The sequence below is a fragment of the Mobula birostris genome, chromosome 6, assembly GCF_030028105.1.
Source record: "Mobula birostris isolate sMobBir1 chromosome 6, sMobBir1.hap1, whole genome shotgun sequence".
Lineage (NCBI taxonomy): Eukaryota > Metazoa > Chordata > Chondrichthyes > Myliobatiformes > Myliobatidae > Mobula > Mobula birostris.
The window spans coordinates 180538960-180560986 of NC_092375.1; the positions used below are offsets into that span (position 1 = coordinate 180538960).

The window sequence follows — 22027 nt, forward strand, 5'->3', positions numbered from 1 at the left end:
GATTTCATCAACCATTAGTGAATTCTCACTGACAGAAAACGAGGAAGCACTCTTTAATTATTTTAATATAGAGTTAAATATTTTGGAGCCCACATTTGATTAGTTGCTGAAATACCATGACTAGGTATTTACAAGCTATATATTTTTTAATTGAAATGTTTAGAGGATTTGCAATATATGTATGAAGTTAGTGTCTTTAATCATCAAGGCTTTGCTGTTTAAAAACTTAAAGCTTGTGTATCAAAGCTATATTACAGTGGGAGTTATTTGTAATGAGCATAAATTTGCATCATTTCCAATAACTCAGTAAATTGTGCTGGAGAAGGCAGCCAACAAAGCAGCCTATAAGCTTGTGCTGAATAGCTGATAGAAATTGAACAACTTTGTGAAGTTGAATGCATGTGAAATTCTTTTGGAGCTGCTGTCAGTTGACAGCAGACTTACTCACTCTTCTTTCAGTTAGTTCTGACGAAGGGTCTTGGCCTGAAACGTCGACTGTACCTCTTCCTAGAGATGCTGCCTGGCCTGCTGCGTCCACCAGCAACTTTTATGTGTGTGACAAAGAACTCTACTAGTTTCACAGTCATTACTACTGCAAAATTTGATCCATTAAATTCTGAATTAGCAAAGAGAGATTTCAGTTTTCCTACAACCCAGATTCTCACCATTGAGTGATTTTTGGGAAGAAAATTGCAGCTGATAACATTTTGTTGGCTTGTGCCAAATGCTCATCATTGTATAGGCCATGATTTTGCCTGCTTATGTTTACCTGAAACTTAAAAGGATGCAACTGTTACACACTATTGAGCCCCAATAGTTTTCTTTAGCGAGATATTGTGCTTGGAAGTTAGCATGTTGTAGCCTTGATGTTTGCACCAAGGTTAAAGGGAACGTAAGTGACATTCAAATATATTTGGAAGCAAGTCTTTTGGATACTACCTTTTGTTACGTATGCAACATTTAAATCTTAGATGTACATCTCTTTGCTGCTGCTTTGCATTTGTTTTTTTTTCCCTTTCTCTCTCTGCCACCTCAATCTGTTCTCTCAAGTCCCCCCGCTGCTGAAGATTGCTTTAGTCATCCCTTTTTTTCCAGGTATTGCTACAGGCTTAATGGAATCACTTGACTACCAAATTTCCTGCTGCCTCAAACAGTGAACTGTCTGTAAACAGCAGGATTAGTACTGGCAGCTCACTTTCTGCATTTAAATAGGGGCTGATCAGACAAATCAATTGGGCCACCTGCCCAACTACGGTTGGTAAAGCATACACACCACCTGACTACCCTGAATGTGCCAAGAAAATCTCCAACCCCACCCAGTAATTAATGAACAGCAGTGAGACCTTTATAATTTTAGTTTAATTTTTAACAAAAAAAACTTGGATTATGCCTTGCATCATGATTAGAAAATGGTACATTAATTAATATCACAAGATTATGTAAATGACATTTTGATTAAACTATATTTTAACATTAAATGAGTTATATTTAATTTGCTGAAACACTCTGAACTTTGTCAAATACATAGTGCTCTTAAAATGGTTTTATCTTGGTTTGCTGTCATTCATTCTTGGGTTTTTTTTCTCTCTGTTTCGTGGATGTCTGCAAAGAGTAAAGATTTCAGGTTGATTGTACAGGTTCTCCGATGTTAAATTGAACCATTGAATAATAAACATGCCATAAGTAATGGCTGGACCCCACACAGGACCAACAGGCCATTATCTTCCACACTGTCACTGATCTCATCAACTCTGAAGAGCTCCATGGCCACCAACCTCATAGTTCCCTTACCCCACACTGCTTGTTTCTGTCTCCTAGCCAAGATCCAGAAATCTGACTGTCCAAATAGACCCATTGTTTCTGCCTGTTCCTGCCCCACTGAACTGTTGTCTGCATACCTCAACTCCATTTTATCCCCCTTGGTTCAGTCCCCTCCCACCTACATCCACCAACAGTTCATATGCTCTCAATCTTCTCAACAACTGTCATTTCCCTGGCCCCAATTGCGTCATTTTTTAACCGATCACCTCCTCCCTCACCTCTATTCAAGTTCCCAAACAGTCCTTCCAAGTGAGGCAACATTTCAATTGCAAATCTGTTGAGGTTGTCTACTGCATGAGACATTCCCGATGCAGCCTCCTCTACATTTGTGATACCCAATGTGGATTGGGATACTGCTCTGTCAAGCACCTCCACTCCCTCAGCAAAAAGCAGAATTTCTGGAGGTCACTCATTTTAAGTCCTATCCCCTTTCCCACTCCAACATGTCAATCCTTGGCCTCCTCTTCTGCCATAATGGGGCCACTCACAGGTTGGAGAATCTACACCTCAGAACCTGATGGCATGAACATTGATTTCACCAACTTCTGGTAATTTTCCCCTCCCTCTTCCCTCTTTAACTCTCAGCTCTGGCCTCTCACGACTTCTCACCTGCCTATTACCTCACCCAGCTGTCCCTTCTCCTTCCCTTTCTTCCATGGTCCACTCTCCTATACCATCACATTCCGGCTTCCAACCCTTTCCCTTTGCCACCTATCACCTCCCTGTTTCTTACATCATCCTCTCCCTCTCCCTCCCACCTGGCTCCACCTCTCACCTAGCTTGAGCTCCTTTCACTCCCCCCCCCCCCACTTTCTTAATCTGGCATCTTTCCCTTTCCTTTTCAGTCCTTTGAAGGATCTCAGATGAAACATCAACTGTTTATTAATTTCCTTAGATGCTGCCTGACCTGCTGAGTTCCTGCTGCGTTGAGTGCATGTTGCTCTGGATTTCCAGCATCTGCAAAATCTCTTATGTTTATCAATAATGTTTTTTTTTTAATTTGTTTAAATCATTTGCTGTATGAGTAGTTGCCTGAAATATCCTATAATAAGTACCTGTGAAAGTATTGCGTACATTGAACTGGGTAATTATGATCCTGCGTTCTGTGTAATAACAGGGTGGTTATACTGTGTAACATATCATGCTTTATCAACCCTATAATTAATGATGCCATTGGTGTGGAAGTAGACAGAATAATAGAGAAATTAGCTCAGTATTATCCACTGGAGAATTTTGAAGTGTGGTAACATGTAGAGGATCTCTTTGCAGTTCATTAGAACCAGTGTAGAGGTTCTGAGATTTGGCAGTAGGAAGGTGGGCAACCCAAGGTTTTGAAATGTTGAATTCTTGAAGCTTATCACATGAATACTGAATTTAGGGGGAATGAGACTTGCTGCAGTATGATCATAGATTTATAAGTGATTTGACCATGGGAAAGAGATCCAGAAAAGCTCAACTTGGAGTACCAAAGGTGCATTTTCAAGTTGTCAAATGCTCTATAAATAAAAAAAAATGTGAGATAGACAAGAAAAACTGAATTAAACTAAATACCAGGGTAGGGAGGAAGGAAATTCGATGGTCCAAAACAATAATGATTTGGGATTCTATTATACTCTTTGTGGGAATTCTGAAGTATAGACAGTCCATTGCCTTTTTTTTTATATATTTAAAAATAATTAAGAAAGAAAATTTGGTGGTACGGCCCCGTCTCCCCATGTCCGTTCATGCCCCGATGAGTCAAGAATCTATCAACCTCAGCCTTAAGTGTACATAATGACTGAGCCTCCATTGCTGCTCGTGGGGAAAAAATTCCACAGATTCACCACTCTCTAGATGAAGGAATTCCTCCTCTCTCCATTCTAAAAAGATGGTCTTCTATTCTGAGACTCTGTCAGCATTACATGCTTTGTATTCTAGTCCTCTTGAAATGAGTGCTAACATTACATTTGCCTTCCTTATCTCAGACTCATTAACCTTTAATTAATCAACCTTTAAGGAATCCTGCTCAAGGGCTCCCAATTTCCTTTGTACCTCAGTTTTTTGTATTTTCTCTCCATTTAGAAAATAGTCAACCCTTTCATTTCTTCTGCCAAAGTGCATGACCATACACTTCCTGACACTGTATTACATCTGCCATTTCTTTGCCCATTCTCCAAATCTGTTTGTCCTTCTATAGCCTCACCACTTTCTCAAAACTACCACCCCCTGCAACTGTCTTCATATTGTCTGCAAACTTTGCAACCATGCCATCAATTCCATTATCCAAATTATCGACATATAATATAAAAAGAATCAGTCCCGACACAGACACCTGTGGAACACCACTACTCACCGTCAGCCAGCCAGAAAAGGCTCCCTTTATTCTCACTCTTTGCCTCCTACCAATCAGCCACTGAATTTATGAATTTATGTATGTATCACATGATCTGTTTTTTCCTCCAAGGAAATTGCTTTAGTCTGTTTCTCAGTAATCTATTGTATGTATTTATTTATTGGAATACAGTGTGGAGAAGGCCCTTCGAGTTGTGCCACCCAGCAATCCTCTGATTTAACCCTAGCCTGATCACGGGACAATTTACAATGACCAATTAACCTACCAACTGGTACATCTTTGGACTGTGGGAAGAAGGAAACTAGAGGACCCAGAGGAAAACCACACATTCACAGAGCGAACGTACAAACTCCTTAGAGACAGTAGTGGGAATTGAACCTGGTTTGCGGATACTGTAAATCACTGTCAACCATTACACTACCACACTGGTGCATAATCTATATATGAAGTTAGTGTCCTGCTAAGCACTTTTATTTCCTGAAGACTCTTACATAACAACCTGATCTCAATGGTCATCTGGTTACCTATTGTTGGACATAGATTGGAGAGTTTCACAGCAACTCTCCTGTTTAGTTTCTTCTAAACTTTTGAAGGAGATATTAAAATTGTAATAGACAGAATTCTTCAGGCTGGATATTGCAAAATAACAAAAACATTACCTATAGACTGACCACATGAGTACATACTTGTATAGCTAGGGTTATTGCCTAATTTGTTTGTGTTAGAGATGAAATTTTGCAGAAATCATGTACCGTTAACTCTTACAATTTAATGGCATGAATTTTTGTGGAAATTTCCTACAGTTCTAAAGTTCAAAATAAATTTATTATCAAAATACAAGTATGTCACGATATCCAACCCTGAGATTGTTTTCCTTGCAGACATACTCAATAAAACTATAATAGAATCAGTGAAAGACCAAATCAATGTAAGTTCTCTGGTTAATTGTTGATATTTCTCCAAGTTAGTGCCAATTACAATTAAGTTCTCTTTCATGCGTGCTTGAATGTTGAAATTTTGAGCTTGCTGAGTGTTGGTTGGTGCTTTTTCAGCTATCCTTGCAGGGCATGAATTTGTGGAAATTTCCCTGCTAATTAGTATCAGGAATCACCTCAAAGTCTCCACAGAAGACACATGTTTTAACATTATTTTAAAATTTTGTAGTCATTGATTTAATTATTTGTTTTTGATGGTGGGCAAAGATGAGGACTTGGGGCTTAAGCAGTTGTCATTTTAGGACATTGACTGGGCAGATCTTGTGGTCTATCTCTCCAAGCCATTTACTGCACAGAATGCCCTGAAACCCCAAGGTATTGCTGCTGAATATTAGTCTCTTCTGTCAGCTTGTTCCTGCCAAGTGAATTGCATACATGGTTCGACTTTTGTTTTTGTACGTCACTGAAAAGTACAGTGAATTAATGCTGAACCAAAATACAGACCGTAAGACATAGGTGCAGAATTAGGCCATTCAGCCCATCGAGTGCTCTACCATTTGATCATGGCTGATTGATTACCACTCTCAACCCCATTATCCTGCCTGATATCCTCCTGATTTCAATAGGTCTTTGGATATTGCCTCTTTATCTTCCAGACTGAACCTCAACCAAGACGTCACCTATCTTGTCTTGCACAGGATTTAGCTGTCTGTGAACTTGAACCATTAGTCATTGATACCAGTTTACACGAACTATGGCAACACAAACCTAATTGCTTTTCAAAGGAGGATGTTTTAACTTATTTCTTAGAGAAACATCAGCTGGAAACAGTGGAAGACTAAAGAGCCCTGTTCTGACTGTGAAAGGAATAATCACTGACCTCACAGGAATGTACCCACAAAGACCCAGCAAAATGAATGACTTTGATGGTGCCTTTTTGACATCATTTGTGGACAGACATCAGTCCAGTGGAATACTTGGGGCTCAGCTAGAATGATTTCATCACATTGGATGTCCTGCCAATCACTTTGAAGGATTCTCAGAGATAGAAACTAGGGAGCAAGAAACAGGCGTTATATTTTTATATATATTTAATTCAAAGAAGTTAGAATAAAGGTTGAAATTGATACATAATTACCATGACTTTAAATTCCTCTATTTTTAAATCCAAAACTGTCTACTGTTGTGAGATCAATATTTTGGAGGAGCTAGAGAGTTTGCTAAACAATAGTTTCAGCTTATTTAAAAACTCAAGAATTGAATTGACTTTATTTCTTACATCCTTCACAAACATGAGTAAAAATCTTAATGTTTCGTCTCTGTCTGAATGTGCAATATGCAAATTATAGCAATTTGTAATAAATAGTATGTACAGTAAGATATACAACAGAACAGCCAATGTAGCTTAGAAATACAATTGTGTCAGCGTGAATTAATTAATCTGATGGCCTGGTGGAAAAAGCTGTCCCGGAGCGTGTTGTTCCTGGCTTTAATGCTGCAGTAGCATTTCCTGGATGGTAGCATCTAGTTGGAGTGATCCAGGTCCCCAGAGATCCTTTGGGTCCGGTAGTGTTTCCTGGATGGTAGCATATAGTTGGAGTGATTCAGGTCCCCAGAGATCCTTTGGGTCCGGTAGTGCTTCCAGGATGGTAGCATCTAGTTGGGGTGACTCAGGTCCCCAGTGATCCTTTGAGCCCTTTTTACGCACCTGTCTCTGTAAACGTCCTGAATAGTGGGAAGTTCACATCCACAGATGTGCTGGGCTGTCCGCACCACTCTCTGCAGAGTCCTGCGATTGAGGGAAGTTCAGTTATAAAGTTCCCATACCAGGCGATGATACAGCCAGTCAGGATGCTCTCAATTGTACCCCTGTAAAAAGTCCTAAGGATTTGGGGACTCATGCCGAACTTCTTCAATTGTCTGAGGTGAAAGAGGCGCTGTTGTGCTTTTTTCACCACACAGCTGGTATGTGTAGACCAAGCGAGGACCTCAGTGATATGTATACCGAGGAACTTAAAGCTGTTCACCCTCTCAACCTCAGATCCATTGATATCAATAGGGGTTAGCCTGTCTCCATTCCTCCTGTAGTCCACAACCAGCTCCTTTGTTTTTGCGACGTTGAGGGAGAGGTTGTTTTCTTGAAACCACTGTGTCAGGGTGATGACTTCTTCTCTGTAGGCTGCCTCGTTATTATTTGAGATAAGGCCAGTCAATGTAGTGTCATCAGCAAATTTAATTAGATTGGAGCTTTGAGTGGTAACACAGTTATGGGTGTGCAGAGAGTGAAGGAGAGACCCAAAGCGTGGACTGTACCTCTTCCTAGAGATGCTGCCTGGCCGGCTGCATTCACCAGCAACTTTGATGTGTGTTGCTTGAATTTCCAGCATCTGCAGAATTCCTCGCGTTTATGCTTTTTTCCAGGCTTGTTTATAGAAACAAAGTTGAAGGATGAATGTTTTACCTATGAGTCATTATAAATATTTTAAATATTGAATTTGTCAATTTTGCCAACACATAGTATCTCAAGAGCATACACTCATCTTGCTCATTTCACTTAGTCATTTAGTGATTATTCTCCTTCAAGGTGGAGGTTCTTTTGTGGTTTGAAGACGGTGATACATTTTATGCTTTGTGATGGATTCCATAAAGAATTACAACAGAGCTGAGTGACTGCCATTGAATCAAATATAACTAATACAGCCCCAGTAAAACTGAAGTAACAAAGGCTAAAATATCTTCAGCTTCTTCCCCTTGGTCATAAGATCAGGGTCAGCTGTTTGCTGAGAATTGCACAGTGCTATATTTATCAACATGGAGCAGAGAATGAGTTTGTAAATCTGGTGGGAGCAAAGGATGTTTGGAATGGTGAGGGTGGAGCACCACGGGAGGGATGGCAGAGAAAGAGTGCCAGGGCAGGGGGTTGGCATGGGTGGAGACACATTCTGCCCTGAGAACCCAAGGCCAGGTCATTTGATTCCAAGCAATTGGTTTATTGATCATTACAGAATGTGGCTCTGGTGCTTCTCACTCCCTCTCCTCTCCCTTCCACTTTTCCCCAACCATGATTCCCCTCTCCCTGCACCCCCTTCTCACTCTCAGTCCACAATAGAGACCCATATCAGAATCAGGTTCATCATCACTCACCCTGGTCAAAATTTCTGTTACTGTGAATAGTTAAGTGAATAGAAGATGAACTGATCTCCAAAAGTCATAAAATTAAAGATGAAACATTCTTTTCAACATTTTAAGCAAGATTAGTATATTATTTTTGTTTTGTACAATTTTAGAGTGGGGGAAAAAAAGTAAAGAAGCACCATGCAAAAGTTTGGGCACCCCAAGAGATTTGAGCTCTCAGAAAACTTTTACCAAGGTCTCAGACCTTAATTAGCTTGTTAGGGTTATGTATTGTTCACAGTCATCATTAGGAAAGGCCAGGTGATGCAAATTTCAAAGCTTTATAAATACCCTGACTCCTCAAACCTTGTCCCTACAAGCAGCAGCCATGGGCTCCTCTAAGCAGCTGCCTAGCACTCTGAAAATTAAAATAAATGATGCCCACAAAGCAGGAGAAGGCTATAAGAAGATAGCAAAGCGTTTTCAGGTAGCTGTTTCCTCAGTTCGTAATGTAATTAAGAAATGGCAGTTAACAGGAACGGTGGAGGTCAAGTTGAGGTCTGGAAGACCATGAAAACTTACGGAGAGAACTGCTTGTAGGATTGATAGAAAGGCAAATCAAAACCCCCGTTTGACTGCAAAAGACCTTCAGGAAGATTTAGCAGACTCTGGAGTGGGGGTGCACTGTTCTACTGTCCAACGACTCATGCACAAATATGACCTTCATGGAAGAGTCATCAGAAGAAAACCTTTCCTGCGACCTCACCACAAAATTCAGCATCAGAAGTTTGCAAAGGAACATCTAAACAAGCCTGATGCATTTTGGAAACAAGTCCTGTGGACTGATGAAGTTAAAATCAAACTTTTTAGCTGCAATGAGCAAAGGTATGTTTGGAGAAAAAAGGGTGCAGAATTTCATGAAAAGAGCACCTCTCCAACTGTTAAGTACGGGGGTGGATCAATCATGCTTTGGGCTTGTGTTGTAGCCAGTGGCACGGGGAACATTTCACTGGTAGAGGGAAGAATGAATTCAATTAAATACCAGCAAATTCTGGAAGTAAACATCACACCGTTCTGTAAAAAAGCTGAAGATGAAAAGAGGATGGCTTCTACAACAGAATAGTGATCCTAAACACACCTCAAAATCCACAATGGACTATCTCAAGAGGCGCAAGCTGTAGGTTTTGCCATGGCCCTCACAGTCCCCTGACCTAAACATCATCGAGAATCTGTGGATTGACCTCAAAAGAGCAGTGCATGCAAGACGGCCCAAAAATCTCACAGATTCTTCCTTTTGTAAGGAAGAATGGGTGAAAATCACCCAAACAAGAATTAAAAGACTCTTAGCTGACTACAGAAAGCGTTTACAAGCTGTGATACTTGCCAAAGGAGGTGTTACTAAGTACTGACCATGCAGGGTGCCCAAACTTTTGCTTCGGGCCCTTTTCCTTTTTTGTTATTTTGAAACTGCAAAAGGTGGAAATAAAAAGTAATCTTGCTGAAAAGATTAAAGAAATGTGTCATCCTTAACTTGATGCCTTTTGGAAATTAGGTCATCTTTTACTCGCTTAGCTATTCACAGTAACAGAAATTTTGACCGGGGTGCCCAAACTTTTGCATGCCACTGTACGTCAGGAAATTAGTTTTTTTTGTGGCGTACTACAGTGGAATACGTAAAATTACTGCAGTACTGTGCAAAAGTCTCAGTCGCCCTAGCTATACAGTGTCTATAAAAAATATTCACCTTGCCCCCCCCCCATGTTTTATTGTTTACAATATTGAATCACAGTGGATTTAATCAGGATTTTTTGACACTGGTCAACAGAAAGACTCTGGTGTCAAAGTGAAAACAGATCTCTACAGAGTGATCTAAATTAATTACAAATATAAAACATAAAGTAATTGATTGCATAAGTATTCACCCCCTTCAAGTCAGTATTTAGTAGATGCACCTTTGGCAGCAATTACAGCTTTGAGTCTCTGTGGATAGGTTTCTATCAGCTTTGCAGATCTGGACACTTCGATTTTTCCCTGTTCTTCTTTACCATACTGCTCAAGCTCTGTCAGATTGCATGGGGATTGTGAGTGAACAGCCCTTTTCAAGTCCAGCCACAAATTCTCAATTGGATTGAGGTCTGGACCCTGACTTGGCCACTCCAGGAGATTAACTTTGTTGTTTTTAAGCCATTCCTTTGTAGCTTTGCCTTTATGGTTGGGGTTATTGTCTTGCTCGAAAACAAATCTCCCAAGTCGCAGCTCTCTTGCAGACTATTTCAGGTTTTCCTCCAGAATTTCCCTGTACTTTGCTGCATTCATTTTACCCTTTATCTCTGTGTAATGCCCTTGTTAATATTTTTACTGCTATGCTGTAGGTATTTCATGTCAATAGTTCTATAAGAGCAGTTTGTTCTGCTTTCAGCCTGTTTGCCTTTGAGATGAGGCAAGAGGCTTTGTTGTTCAACTTAGGAGTGCGGTGTCAGCCAATCAGGATGGTGGAATTAGGAGAAGGTTTTGTCAGGGACACTGATGTAGGTGGAGGTTTTTTTGTGGCGGGAGCTGGGAGAAGACAGGAGGAAAGGTGGCTGAGGATGCAGTCCCTGTTGCACCAATGTGCTTTCTGCTGATGAATAGCATCAAGGAGGAAGGACCAATACTCCTGTGGGAGACTGTGTTTGTATGAGATGGATTTCGAGCAACATTCGGAAAGTGGTGTGTGCTTTCACGCAGACTGAGGGTTCACTGTGTGAGGTACAGACAAGTTGAAGGTGAGCTCCAACTTAAGTGCACATTTAACTGTTTAAGAATAATGGGCCCTTTTTGTTTTTTTCATTCTTTCCCTTAACTTTGCTTAAGTTAACATTCTTAAACATACTGTCTTTATAATTGTATGTAGTGTACAATGTGTTATTTCTTGTTGATGGGCAATTGCCAGGGACGGTAAATCACACAGCATTTACACAAACTGAGATTTGGGTGGGTGAGACATCCCAACCTCACATACTTGATGAGATCAAAGTCATATACACCCTGGCTGTATGTAGCCTGAGTAAGGTGGGTTTCTCGCCGCGGACTCCAGTGGCTGTTAGCGAGGGGCCAGAGACGCCCAATAAAAAAGGAGTTTCATTCACTAGCCTTTCATGGCCTGTTCCAGTGAATCATCCTCACAGCATGATGCAGTCACCACCATGCTTCACAGTAGGGATGGTGTGTTTTTGATGTGCTTACACCAAACATAGCGTTTAGTCTGATGGTCAAAAGCTCACTTTTGATTTCATCAGACCATAGAACATTCTTCCAGCTGACTTCAGGGCCTCCCACGTGCCTTCTGGCAAATTCTAGCTGAGATATCATGTGAGTTTCTTTTTCAACAGTGATAAAGCTGCAACTGGTGAAGCACCTGGGCATCAGTTGTTGTATTCACAGTCTCTCACATCTCAGCCACTAAAGCTTGTAACTCCTCCAGAGTTGCCATTAGTCTCTTGGTGGCCTCCCTCACTAGTCCCCTTGCACAGTCACTCAGTTGTTGAGGACAGCCAGCTCTTGGCAGATTTACAGCTGTGCCATATTATTTCCATTTCTGGATGATTGACTTAACTGTACTCCAAGGGATGTTCAGTGACTTCGATATCTTCTGATATCCATCTCCTGACTTGTGTTTTTCAATAAAGTTTTTGCAGAGTTACTTGGAGTGTTCTTTTGTCTTTGCGGTGTAGTTTTTGCCAGGATACTGACTCACCAGCAGCTAGACCTTCTAGAAACGGGTATATTTTTACTACAGTCAATTGAAACACCTTGACTGCACACAGGTCTCCAAAAACAGATCTCCATTTAACTAATCATGTGACTCTGAAACCAATCGGATGCACGAGTGATAATTTGGAGTGTCATATTAAAAGGGGTGAATTATATTTGTGTATTATATTTGTAATTAATTTAGGTCACTTTGTAGAGATCTGATCACTTTGACATGAACAAATCTTTCTCTGTTGATCAGTTTCAAAAAAGCAAAATTAAATCCACTGTGATTCAATGCTGTAAAACAGTAAAACATGAAAACTCCCAGGGGGAGGGGTGATTACTTTTTATAGGCAATCTATAAGTCCTTAAGACTTTTACACAGTACTGTACGTCCATCAGCTTTTCTTAATCTCGTACTTCCTTGACTATGTCCCAGATTTGTTGATCTCAGACCTGAGTATATGTAACAAATAAGTATCCACAGCAGTGAAATAGGGAATTCCAAACATGTATCCCTCTATCTTCATCACATTTGTGAGTATATTTGTAACCTGTTATCCTGAAAAGCTCCTCCTATTGCTGGATTCTTCTGCCTGAGGGGATCTTTTAAGTCTGTACAGAACAACCTTTGGAAAATTCTCTTCTTTTTTCAATCAATCTCTTCATCCCAGAATTCAACCTGTTAAATCTCTGCAGCACCAACTTTCAAGACCACAATACGCTTCCTTCAGTGCAGAAGCCAGACAATGCTGTGTACTGTCAGTGTGGACTCGTCCAAGCCCTTCCTTCATAAGTGTGCAGCAAGACTACCTAACTTAAATAGCTTCACAATAAAAGTTATTAAATATGCCTTTGTTTTGTTTACTGTAGCTCCTTATGTGCTTTCATTGCTTGGCGAATCCACAAATCCCAACAAGTACCGACATTTACTAGTTTCTTACTATTTAAAATCTTCTTCACCCCTTTCAAAGAAATTGAATATCGTCAGCTTTTCTCACATCATAGTCCCATCTGTCACTCTCTTGGCTATTTACTCAAACTATCTTTTCCTTTGCAGTCTCATTGTGTCATCCTCACTGCTCACTTTCTTAACCGGCTTTGTATTATATATCCTTTTTCCTTGCATCCAAGTCATTAATATAAATAGTGTATTTCTCAATATCCCAAAGATCAGGCAGACCAAGAACCTGCAACGGCCAAAAGAGTGGCAGATGGAGTATAACGTGAGGTTATCCACCTTGAACAATGAATTTTAAAGAAGTATATTATTGAAATGGAGTGAAACTATAAAATCTTATAAATCAGAAGGGTTCCTTGTTCATGGAACAATAAGATCAGCTTGCAAGTAATTAGGAAGACTAATGCAGTGTTTGTCTCTATTGCAAGTGTTTTGGAGTATAAAAATAAGACAGTTTTGATACAGCTTCTTGGGGATCTGGGGAGATAGTTGTTGATGTTTTGAGGAGGGTTCTCCTTGTGTGGAAGACATTGGAGGTGAGCTTCACCAGGTTGTTTCTGGGATGATGAATTCAGTATATGAAGGAACATTGAGTAGGTTAGGCCTTCACTCACAGGAGTATGGAAGAATTGAGAGTGTTCTTATGAAAAAGATTATGCATGAGATTCTGAAAGAGGGAACTGGGGCTTGATTTGAACATTTAAGAGAAGTTTGGGTGGATACATAGATGGGAGGGGTATGGAGGGCAATGGTCCAGGTGCAGGTTGATTAGGACTAAGCAGAATAATAGTTCCACATGGACTAGATGGGCCAAAGGGCCTGTTTCTCTGCTGTAGTGTCTTATGTGATTGTCAGGATGGATGCTGAGCAGATCTTGTCTCTATTGTAGTTATTGGAAAAAGGGGGCATAGTTTCAAAGTTAAAAGGTTGCCTGTTTAAAATGAAGATCAAGAGGAATTTTTTGTAGATGGTGAAAATTTGAAAATAGCAAATCTAGGCAGTTATGGAAGAGGAGTCATCAAATATATTTAAATTGGTTGTGGAAGGTATGAGGAGAAAGGAGGGAAGATATGCTGAGATTAAGAGTGGTCACCTGTAATAGTATTGAATGGCAAATCAGACTCAAGGTTCCACTAGGCCTGCTTCTATTAAGTTCTTACATCTTTAGATCCCACACTGACCACTAAGACACCCCATCAACAGTAGTCTGAAAGAATCCCATTTATTCTCACTTTTTTTCTGTCTAACCAGTCATTTGTCCACAGTTTTATTATACCTGCAACCCTGTTGCTCTTTATTTAAATATGAAGCAACTTTTTGTAAGCTATCCTACTCACTGTTTCCCAATATACATCCAAATGTACTACATCCGCAGGTTTCCGATATCTTCCCCACTAGTCACATTCTTCAAACCACTCCCCACCCCCGAAACACTCTTCACTCAAGAAACTTTGCAACAACAACAACGAGCCGAGGTTTCTTTGACAACAACTGTAAAACATGCACTTCTGCCATCTTGTAAGCTAGTTTACAATGAGGACCAAAAACGTTCACTTCATGCTCCCTAATGATAAATGGGAGGCAATTTTTGTCCAATTTCTACTGGAATCCAAAAGCAAAGTACTGATGATGAACCTTTGACAAGGTTCCACACGGAAGGTTCAATCGTTAGGCATTAATATTGAAGTAGTAAAATGGATTCAGCAGTGGCTGGATGGGAGACGCCAGAGAGTAGTGTGTCAGATTGGAGGATGGTGTGTAGTGGTGTGCCTCAGGGATCTGTACTGGGTCCAATGTTGTTTGTCATATAAATGATCTGGATGATGGGGTGGTAAATTGGATTAGTAAGTATGCAGATGATACTAAGATAGGTGGTGTTGTGGATAATGAAGTAGGTTTTCAAAGCATGCAGAGAGATTTAGGCCAGTTAGAAAAGTGGGCTGAAAGATAGCAGATGGAGCTTAATGCTGAAAAATGTGAGGTGCTACATTTTGGTAGGACTAATCAAAATAGAATATACATGGTAAATGGTAGGGCATTGAAGAATGCAGTAGAAAAGAGGGATCTAGGAATAATGGTGCATAGTTCCCTGAAGGTGGAATCTCACGTAGATAGGGTGGTGAAGAAAGCTTTTGGTATGCTGGCCTTTATTAATCAGAGCATTGAGTATAGGAGTTGGGATGTAATGTTGAAATTGTACAAGGCATTGGTGAGACCAAATTTGGAGTATTGTGTACAGTTCTGGTCACCGAATTATAGGAAAGATGTCAATAAAATTGAGTGAGTACAGAGGAGATTTACTAAAATATTGCCTGGGTTTCATCTCCTAAGTTACAGAGAAAGGTTGAACAAGTTAGGTCTTTATTCTTTGGAGTGTAGAAGGTTGAGGGGGGACTTGATAGAGGTGTTTAAAATTATGAGGGGGATGGGTAGAGTTGACGTGGATAGGCTTTTTCCATTGAGAGTGGGGGAGATTCAAACAAGAGGACATGAGTTGAGAGTTAAAGGGCAAAAGTTTAGGGGTAACATGAGGGGGAACTTCTTTACTCAGAAAGTGGTAGCTGTGTGGAACGAGCTTCCAGCAGAAGTGGTTGAGGCATGTTCGATGTTGTTGTTTAAAGTTAAATTGGATAGATATATGGACAGGAATGGAATGGAGGGTTATGGGCTGAGTGCAGATCGGTGGGACTAGGTGAGAGTAAGAGTTCAGCACGGACTAGAAGGGCCGAGATGGCCTGTTTCCGTGCTGTAATTGTTATATGGTTATATGTTATATGATGCTCCACTTGCAAAATAAAATGGAAAGTGTCTAGAAATGTTCAGCAGGTGGGTAGTATCTAAGGGGAGAGAAAGGTTCCAGTGACTTTATAGTGAACTGGAAATGTTCAGCAGGCCAAGTGGTTTCTATGGAGAGAGAAAGGTTCCAATGATTTTTACAGTGATCTGGAAATGTTAAGCAGGCTAGGTAGCATCTATGGAGAGAGAAATGTTTCAATTACTTTATAGTGAACTTGCAGTTTCTACAACTTCATTAGGAAAGCAACAACTACTGCTTGCTCTAATTTTTGCCTATCAGTTCAACTTTTAAGCATTTATTTTATTCACTTTTTGATCTAAGAATATTCCTTATTATACATGGATGTTCAAGTGCCAATCTGCCATTTTGCCGCTGCAGTTATTTTAATTTTTTAAGCTAATTGTGTTTGGGGGAGGAGATCAATAAATTTGACATTCCAATTTAGGACATTAATGCTAAATTATCATAGAAGTGGATTTAAAAATTCAACATCGGAACTGCTAGAACTTTAAACAAATTCATGCAATTTTATTGTTGAAGGGAAAATGTGTTGTCCGTAGAATTCCTTGATGCTCTAGGCCCAAGGTTCGTTGCCTGCTGTATAAACAGTACAGTTTATTAATTCTTTTGCATCATGTTTATCACCAATGCTGTTGTAAGAGATTTAGCAAAAACAAATTACACTATTTCCTCTATTGCTTAGAAGCCCTGTGGAGCTGTGAAACACACACACTCTATCACATTACTTGTTACTAATGCCTTTTTCTATTATCTCATTGGATTGTTCTTTTACTAGTTATCTGAGTATCTATTTTCAGTAGATGGCACCCTGCTTTGTACAGAGCAGAACTGTACAGAAGCAAATGAAGCAGCTGGTATATAATGACATGGATCTTCATAATATATAATTTTAAAGATTCCAAATAAAAATTACTACTGGGTTGAGTTGAATGGAGCTATATACTCTTGGATTAATGTTTTGCAGAGCGTAAGAGTTGTGTCAATATTTCTGAAATCAAAGACAATAAATATAGAGTCATAGCAGTTTTCCATACTTCGTCAATTTAGGGAACTTTGTTAATTTAGGGAACTTTGTTTCAAGGCGATTGTAAGGAAGACCAAATTTACTTTCAACTATTGATTTATCTTCACTTTGGAATTAAAACATATATTTTCTCTATTCTTCAAGTTCCTTCCATCCATATAATGGAAAAGGCAAGTAATTTGTGTTATTTTTCTGCTATATATTATGCAGTATAGAGGAAAATGATTATCATATTGCACTAATTTAATCATAGCAATGGAGTTTGGGCTGCTCAAGTTAATTGTTAGTCAACATTTGTTAACTGGAATTACCAAAAAAATATAATAAATTTAACTAAAGTATATTGGTATACATTCTTTGTACCATTTTAATTATAGTGTTCAAAATTTTCTCTGCGCATCCAGTTTTCATTGCAAAATAGAAAAATGAAGTTTTCCTGTTTTACCATGAAAATGAAACATTATTTTGCCAATTTTCTCTCTGCTTTCCTGGAGATATTTGAATCCTTGCTGGGACACAGTTACACATGTCCCAGGTGGCCTCTGGTGCATCACCAAGTGGCTATTATATATGTGTTAAGCTTTACAATGTGTGTCAGGATGCTGTTCAGCTACCGGGGCTGTTGCAGCTGAGCCCAATTAAGTCCCTGCCTTACATCCACACATGTGCATTTCCAGCAGGAGGCACTGGATTAGAGGAGCCTTGGCCAATTTTGGCCTCCTTGGGCAAGTTTATTGCATCATTAGGAGGACTGTTCTTGATTTAACTATAGATCTAGTTTCTGCATTGTTTTCGTTGGATTGTTGACAAGTGGTCATCATGGAAAATACTTGTTCTTGCTGCGGATTGTCTTTAATCAGTTTGTGTCTATGAAGACTCCTTTCAGTGACTAGAAACTGACATGAATTGGAAACTAATAATGGCCACGTGATTTGGAGGGCTGGAGGTCCATTTTAGAATAGCTTGTTCCTGACATTCAGTTGTTATGAATATGTAAAAGTTATTGTATGATCTATCAGCAAAAAAATTGTTTCAAAGTAAGCATATTCTTTAAAATAAAACACAGGCATAACACTGCATTATTATCTATGTCTTGTACAAAACTGAAGTGCAGGCTTTTTGTTCAGTAGCTCAACCACTTTTGTAGTCTCTGTGTAGAGATAATGGTGTAGTACCAGTGCCAAAATAAAGTAGGGAAACTGCTTAAATCAGTTATCATTTATTAGTTTACAATGTAAGATCCCCTTATAAATTGTACCCTCCTGGGACTTGTTATGATCTGCGTTTTATATTCCGTAATTTACAGTATTTAGCAAATACATATGTTTCAGTAGCTCTAGATAAATGTTCTGTCTACACCTAAGCAGACTTAATGTGCAATTTGCACCAACTGCTAGTTACATACATCAAGCAAAATGTTTATTAACAACAGGAAGTGGTGCTATTACACTTAAAATTAGGATATTAATATGCATTGATGCTGACCCAGCTCTGCAGTTAGAATTAATGCACTTGGCTACATGGAAAATCCGTAGTTCCGATCAGAACGCTCTAGTTATCATATGGTTAATAAACATTACTGCTTCGCCCCAGAACATCAATGGTATGAGATGGCAAGTGAATCATGCCACGTACAAAATTGTTAGCAACCTTCTAGTTCTATATTTCCAATATATCATTGTGTTCATTGAAACTGTACGTCTGTGAAAGAGGTTTGAAAGACTTACTGTAGACATCTTTGGACTTGGGGGTGGGGAAGGTGGAACTGGGGTCATGATTGAGTATGACTGTGCATATTGATCCTTTTATTGAATATATTTTCCAGTGTAACTTAACAAGTGATTAATTTTCATCAATTTAAAGCAATCATTGGCACATGTGCATTTATTGTTGTTGAGTGATTGTGGAAAAATCTATTTTGTGAAATGGGCATTTTGAGCTGATGTCTTTATGCAGCATTGAAGTAGATAAAGGGTTGATCAGAATGTATTTTTCTAGACTGCCATAAGGGCTGATTATTCCACTAAAGCTGTTGCATTATAATCTGACTTTTATAGACATATGGTGTGTTTTTCATTTACACAGCATGCTCAGTAATGAAAAATGTTTCCTCTCTCCTGCAGCCTGTGTGGAGCCCTTACCACAATAAAGAGGGTGAGTTGCTGCATCAAGCATCCAATGACTCTGACCTGGACCTACACTCCAAAATCTGTGAATTCTGTCAGGCAGTCTTCCCAGCAGGCACCAGATCTAGGGAAAACTTCCTCAGGCATCTTAATTCACACTTTGATCTTGCCGCTAAAAATGGATTTTAATGCTTATACATTTCTACAGTTTGAGATGAAGAAACCATCCTGTGAACCTAACATGTTTACATGATGTATAAAATAACTCTTATTAGTGTAGAATTATAAATTTCCAAAGAACATCTTTTAAGGTTGGTACAGTAACATATTTTGGAATTTTTGTCCTTGAAGGAACTTTTTACTTTGGAACAATGTCTGATTATTTATAACAGAACATTCTGACAAGTTCATCTGAATTCAATTGTCCTTCAGGGCCGTTGCTGTTTTGACAAGTGTCACGTAATTGGAGTACACTAGTTGTAAATTATCCAAATCAGCATTTTAAAAAATGACTCGTACAAAATGAGGGAGAAAAAAGCTGGTGGCATAAATAAAATTAATTACTAGTTTTGTAGATCTTTATCTTTTAAAAATAAAAGCTATTGGATTGTCTTTCTCTCATTTTATTTTTACTTTCAGTGTGACCAGCTGACCAAAATAAACTTCAAAATTTGTCCAGCCCTCGACACAAGTCTTCATCTTTTTATTTCTCCAGTCTCTCTTGACTCATCCTGTTTATCATCATATCCCTTGAATATATTCCCACCAAAGTGTTACCAACCAGCCTACCTTCTTGGACTCCATATTAACTTATATTGCTCATAGCTCTTCCTCCTTGGCTACTGATTCATTTCATTCAAAACTGATGTTTATATACTTCTCCTAAAAAGTCCACCTCCGCTCAATTCCTTCAATGTTTTGCAACCTTCCAGATTCATGCTCATCCTACCACAACCGGATGGTGACACCATCCTTGATCTTGTCTAAACCTTTAGACAGTTTTCTTTTTTGTTAAATGTATTCTTTTGGGTTTCTTTGTTTTGTGGCTGCCAGCAAGGAGACAAATCTCAAGGTTGTATAATGTGTACATACTTTGATAATGAATGTACTTTGAACTTTGAATTATTGTACAGAGGAGATCATTCAGAGCATTGATTCTTTGCTTGGTCTGAGCAGCAATTCTGCAAGTTCCAGTTCCCTCTTTCCCCTTTATATTATTTTCTTGTTGTCTCTCCAATTTCCTTTTTAAAACACTCATTAATTTTGTTTCCACCATCCTTACAAACAGTACTTTATTCTAACTACTCAGTTTTACAAAAAATATTCCTTGCACCTTTTGTCCAAAGTCTTACATCTTTGCCCCACGTTTTTGAGCTATCTACTAATGTCTGTGGTATCACTGAGACTGTATAGTTTCAAAAATATAATTTCCTGACTTCTCTGCTACTTGCGTACTTCTGAGGCATTGAGGCGTGTATCCTCTGTTACCTCAAGACTGAACTGTTTCAATATATAGTAGGTTTTAATTGATCTAAAACTTTGTGTTCCTCTTAAGCCGATGCTTGTTGAGATAGATTGGAGTGCAGTTATGCCATGCCTTAATTTCAATATTACCCTCTTTGATTTAGGCCTTAATTTGTCCATCTCTGTAACTTCATCCACTCTCAGGGATATTGAAAGCACCGGATATCTAACCTTTTAATCACACCCCAAGTACCCCATCTTCAATATTGGTTCTGGAATTTCCTCAAACTAGCTGTCGTTTGCCTATATCTTCCATCTCTCCCCTTTTTGTATACTGTACTCCTTAAAACCAGTCTCCTTATACAAGTTCTGGTTAGCCCCTGTAATATCTCTCTGTAGCTCAACATCAATAATGTTTAATATTGCTTCTGTGAAGTGTTTTTGAAAAATTCTGTGAAGAGCTTTAGGAAAGCTTCAAGAATGAAACTTGCTGTTCAGATTTGACCAATTTCATAATTTTTCACCTCATGTCAACATCAAACATTTACCATTCTTCAACAAAACACCTTACTATAACCTCCAAAAATGAATCTGTGTTGTTTTTCAATCATGACAATTCCAGCATTTGCTTGAAGTTGCCACTTTAATGCCAGTTCATTTAAATGCCAATTTAAATTCCAGCATTTGAAGTTACGAATTTGTGAACAGTTGTGAATGTGTATGCTTGCTGACATTTTATATCATTGAGAGTCTTTAAAATAAACTATTAAAAATGCTTTTTTTTGTATTGTTCAAGGCTGTCGGTTAAGATAAATCATGTGTTGCCCAAAATTGTCTGAAATTACAAAATGTACTCCATATTATATGAAAATGTTTCTCATTTCTACCATCCAATGGCAAAATAGTGATAATTTAGCCTTTTTTTTTTAGGGTTCACTTGCCTTTTTAGATGAGCCCATCTGACCCAGCTTAAGTTGTCTCAGTAGTTACCGTAGTCACTTAAAATACTAATGCTCTCAGAACAGAGTTGATCAAAGTGGAATTGTTTATCACCTTTTTGTCATCAAAGATGAAATAGAATCCAGAAACACAGTAGCTGAGGCTAAAATTCACTGTCGGGGAGTAGAATTCTAAGGATATTTTTCTACAAGCGGGCTTTGAAAATTTTTATTTCAATTATCAAGTGTACAAAGTATGAAATTAAATATTTAAGTTTATCACAATTCAGGGATGTATTATTGAATCACAATGATCAATACAGATGAAACCCTCATCAGTATGTTATTCTGGTAAAGAAACCATTTTCTTGTTTCATAAATGATGCGAGTCAAAACAGGTATACAGTTCTAGTTTCTCAGTGTCTAAATTATGTCTTGTCTGTTTATATGGTTCTATATAAATGTATGAATTCAGAGCAAAAATACAGTCCCTCAGGCCTGCACTGACTTTTATTAAAATCATGACTGACATGATAGTACTGTCAACCGTGCATTTCTGCCTAGCAGTTACAACTTGTTCATTAGAGAGCTGTCTTCCTCTGTCTTAAAATATTCAATGAATTTACTTCCACTGCTCTTTCGAGGAAGAGAATTTTGAAGACTTTTAACCTCCACACTGAAGAATTGTCGCCACCTCTCTGTTTTAAATGGATGCCCCTTATTTTTAAAAAGTAACATCCAAATGTAGATTCTGCAGCT

General features: G+C 38.8%; 1 protein-coding gene across 2 annotated transcripts in view; it reads left to right on the plus strand.

The window, feature by feature from the left end:
- Positions 1-21553, plus strand: part of tank (TRAF family member-associated NFKB activator) — a 106262-nt gene extending 84709 nt beyond the window's left edge. For both annotated transcript variants that reach the window (XM_072262020.1, XM_072262021.1), the window contains exon 9: positions 18864-21553. In XM_072262020.1, the coding sequence (XP_072118121.1) occupies positions 18864-19055 (192 nt within the window). In that variant the 3' untranslated portion in view covers positions 19056-21553. The remainder of the gene's footprint in view (positions 1-18863) is intronic.
- Positions 21554-22027: the final 474 nt, after the last annotated feature.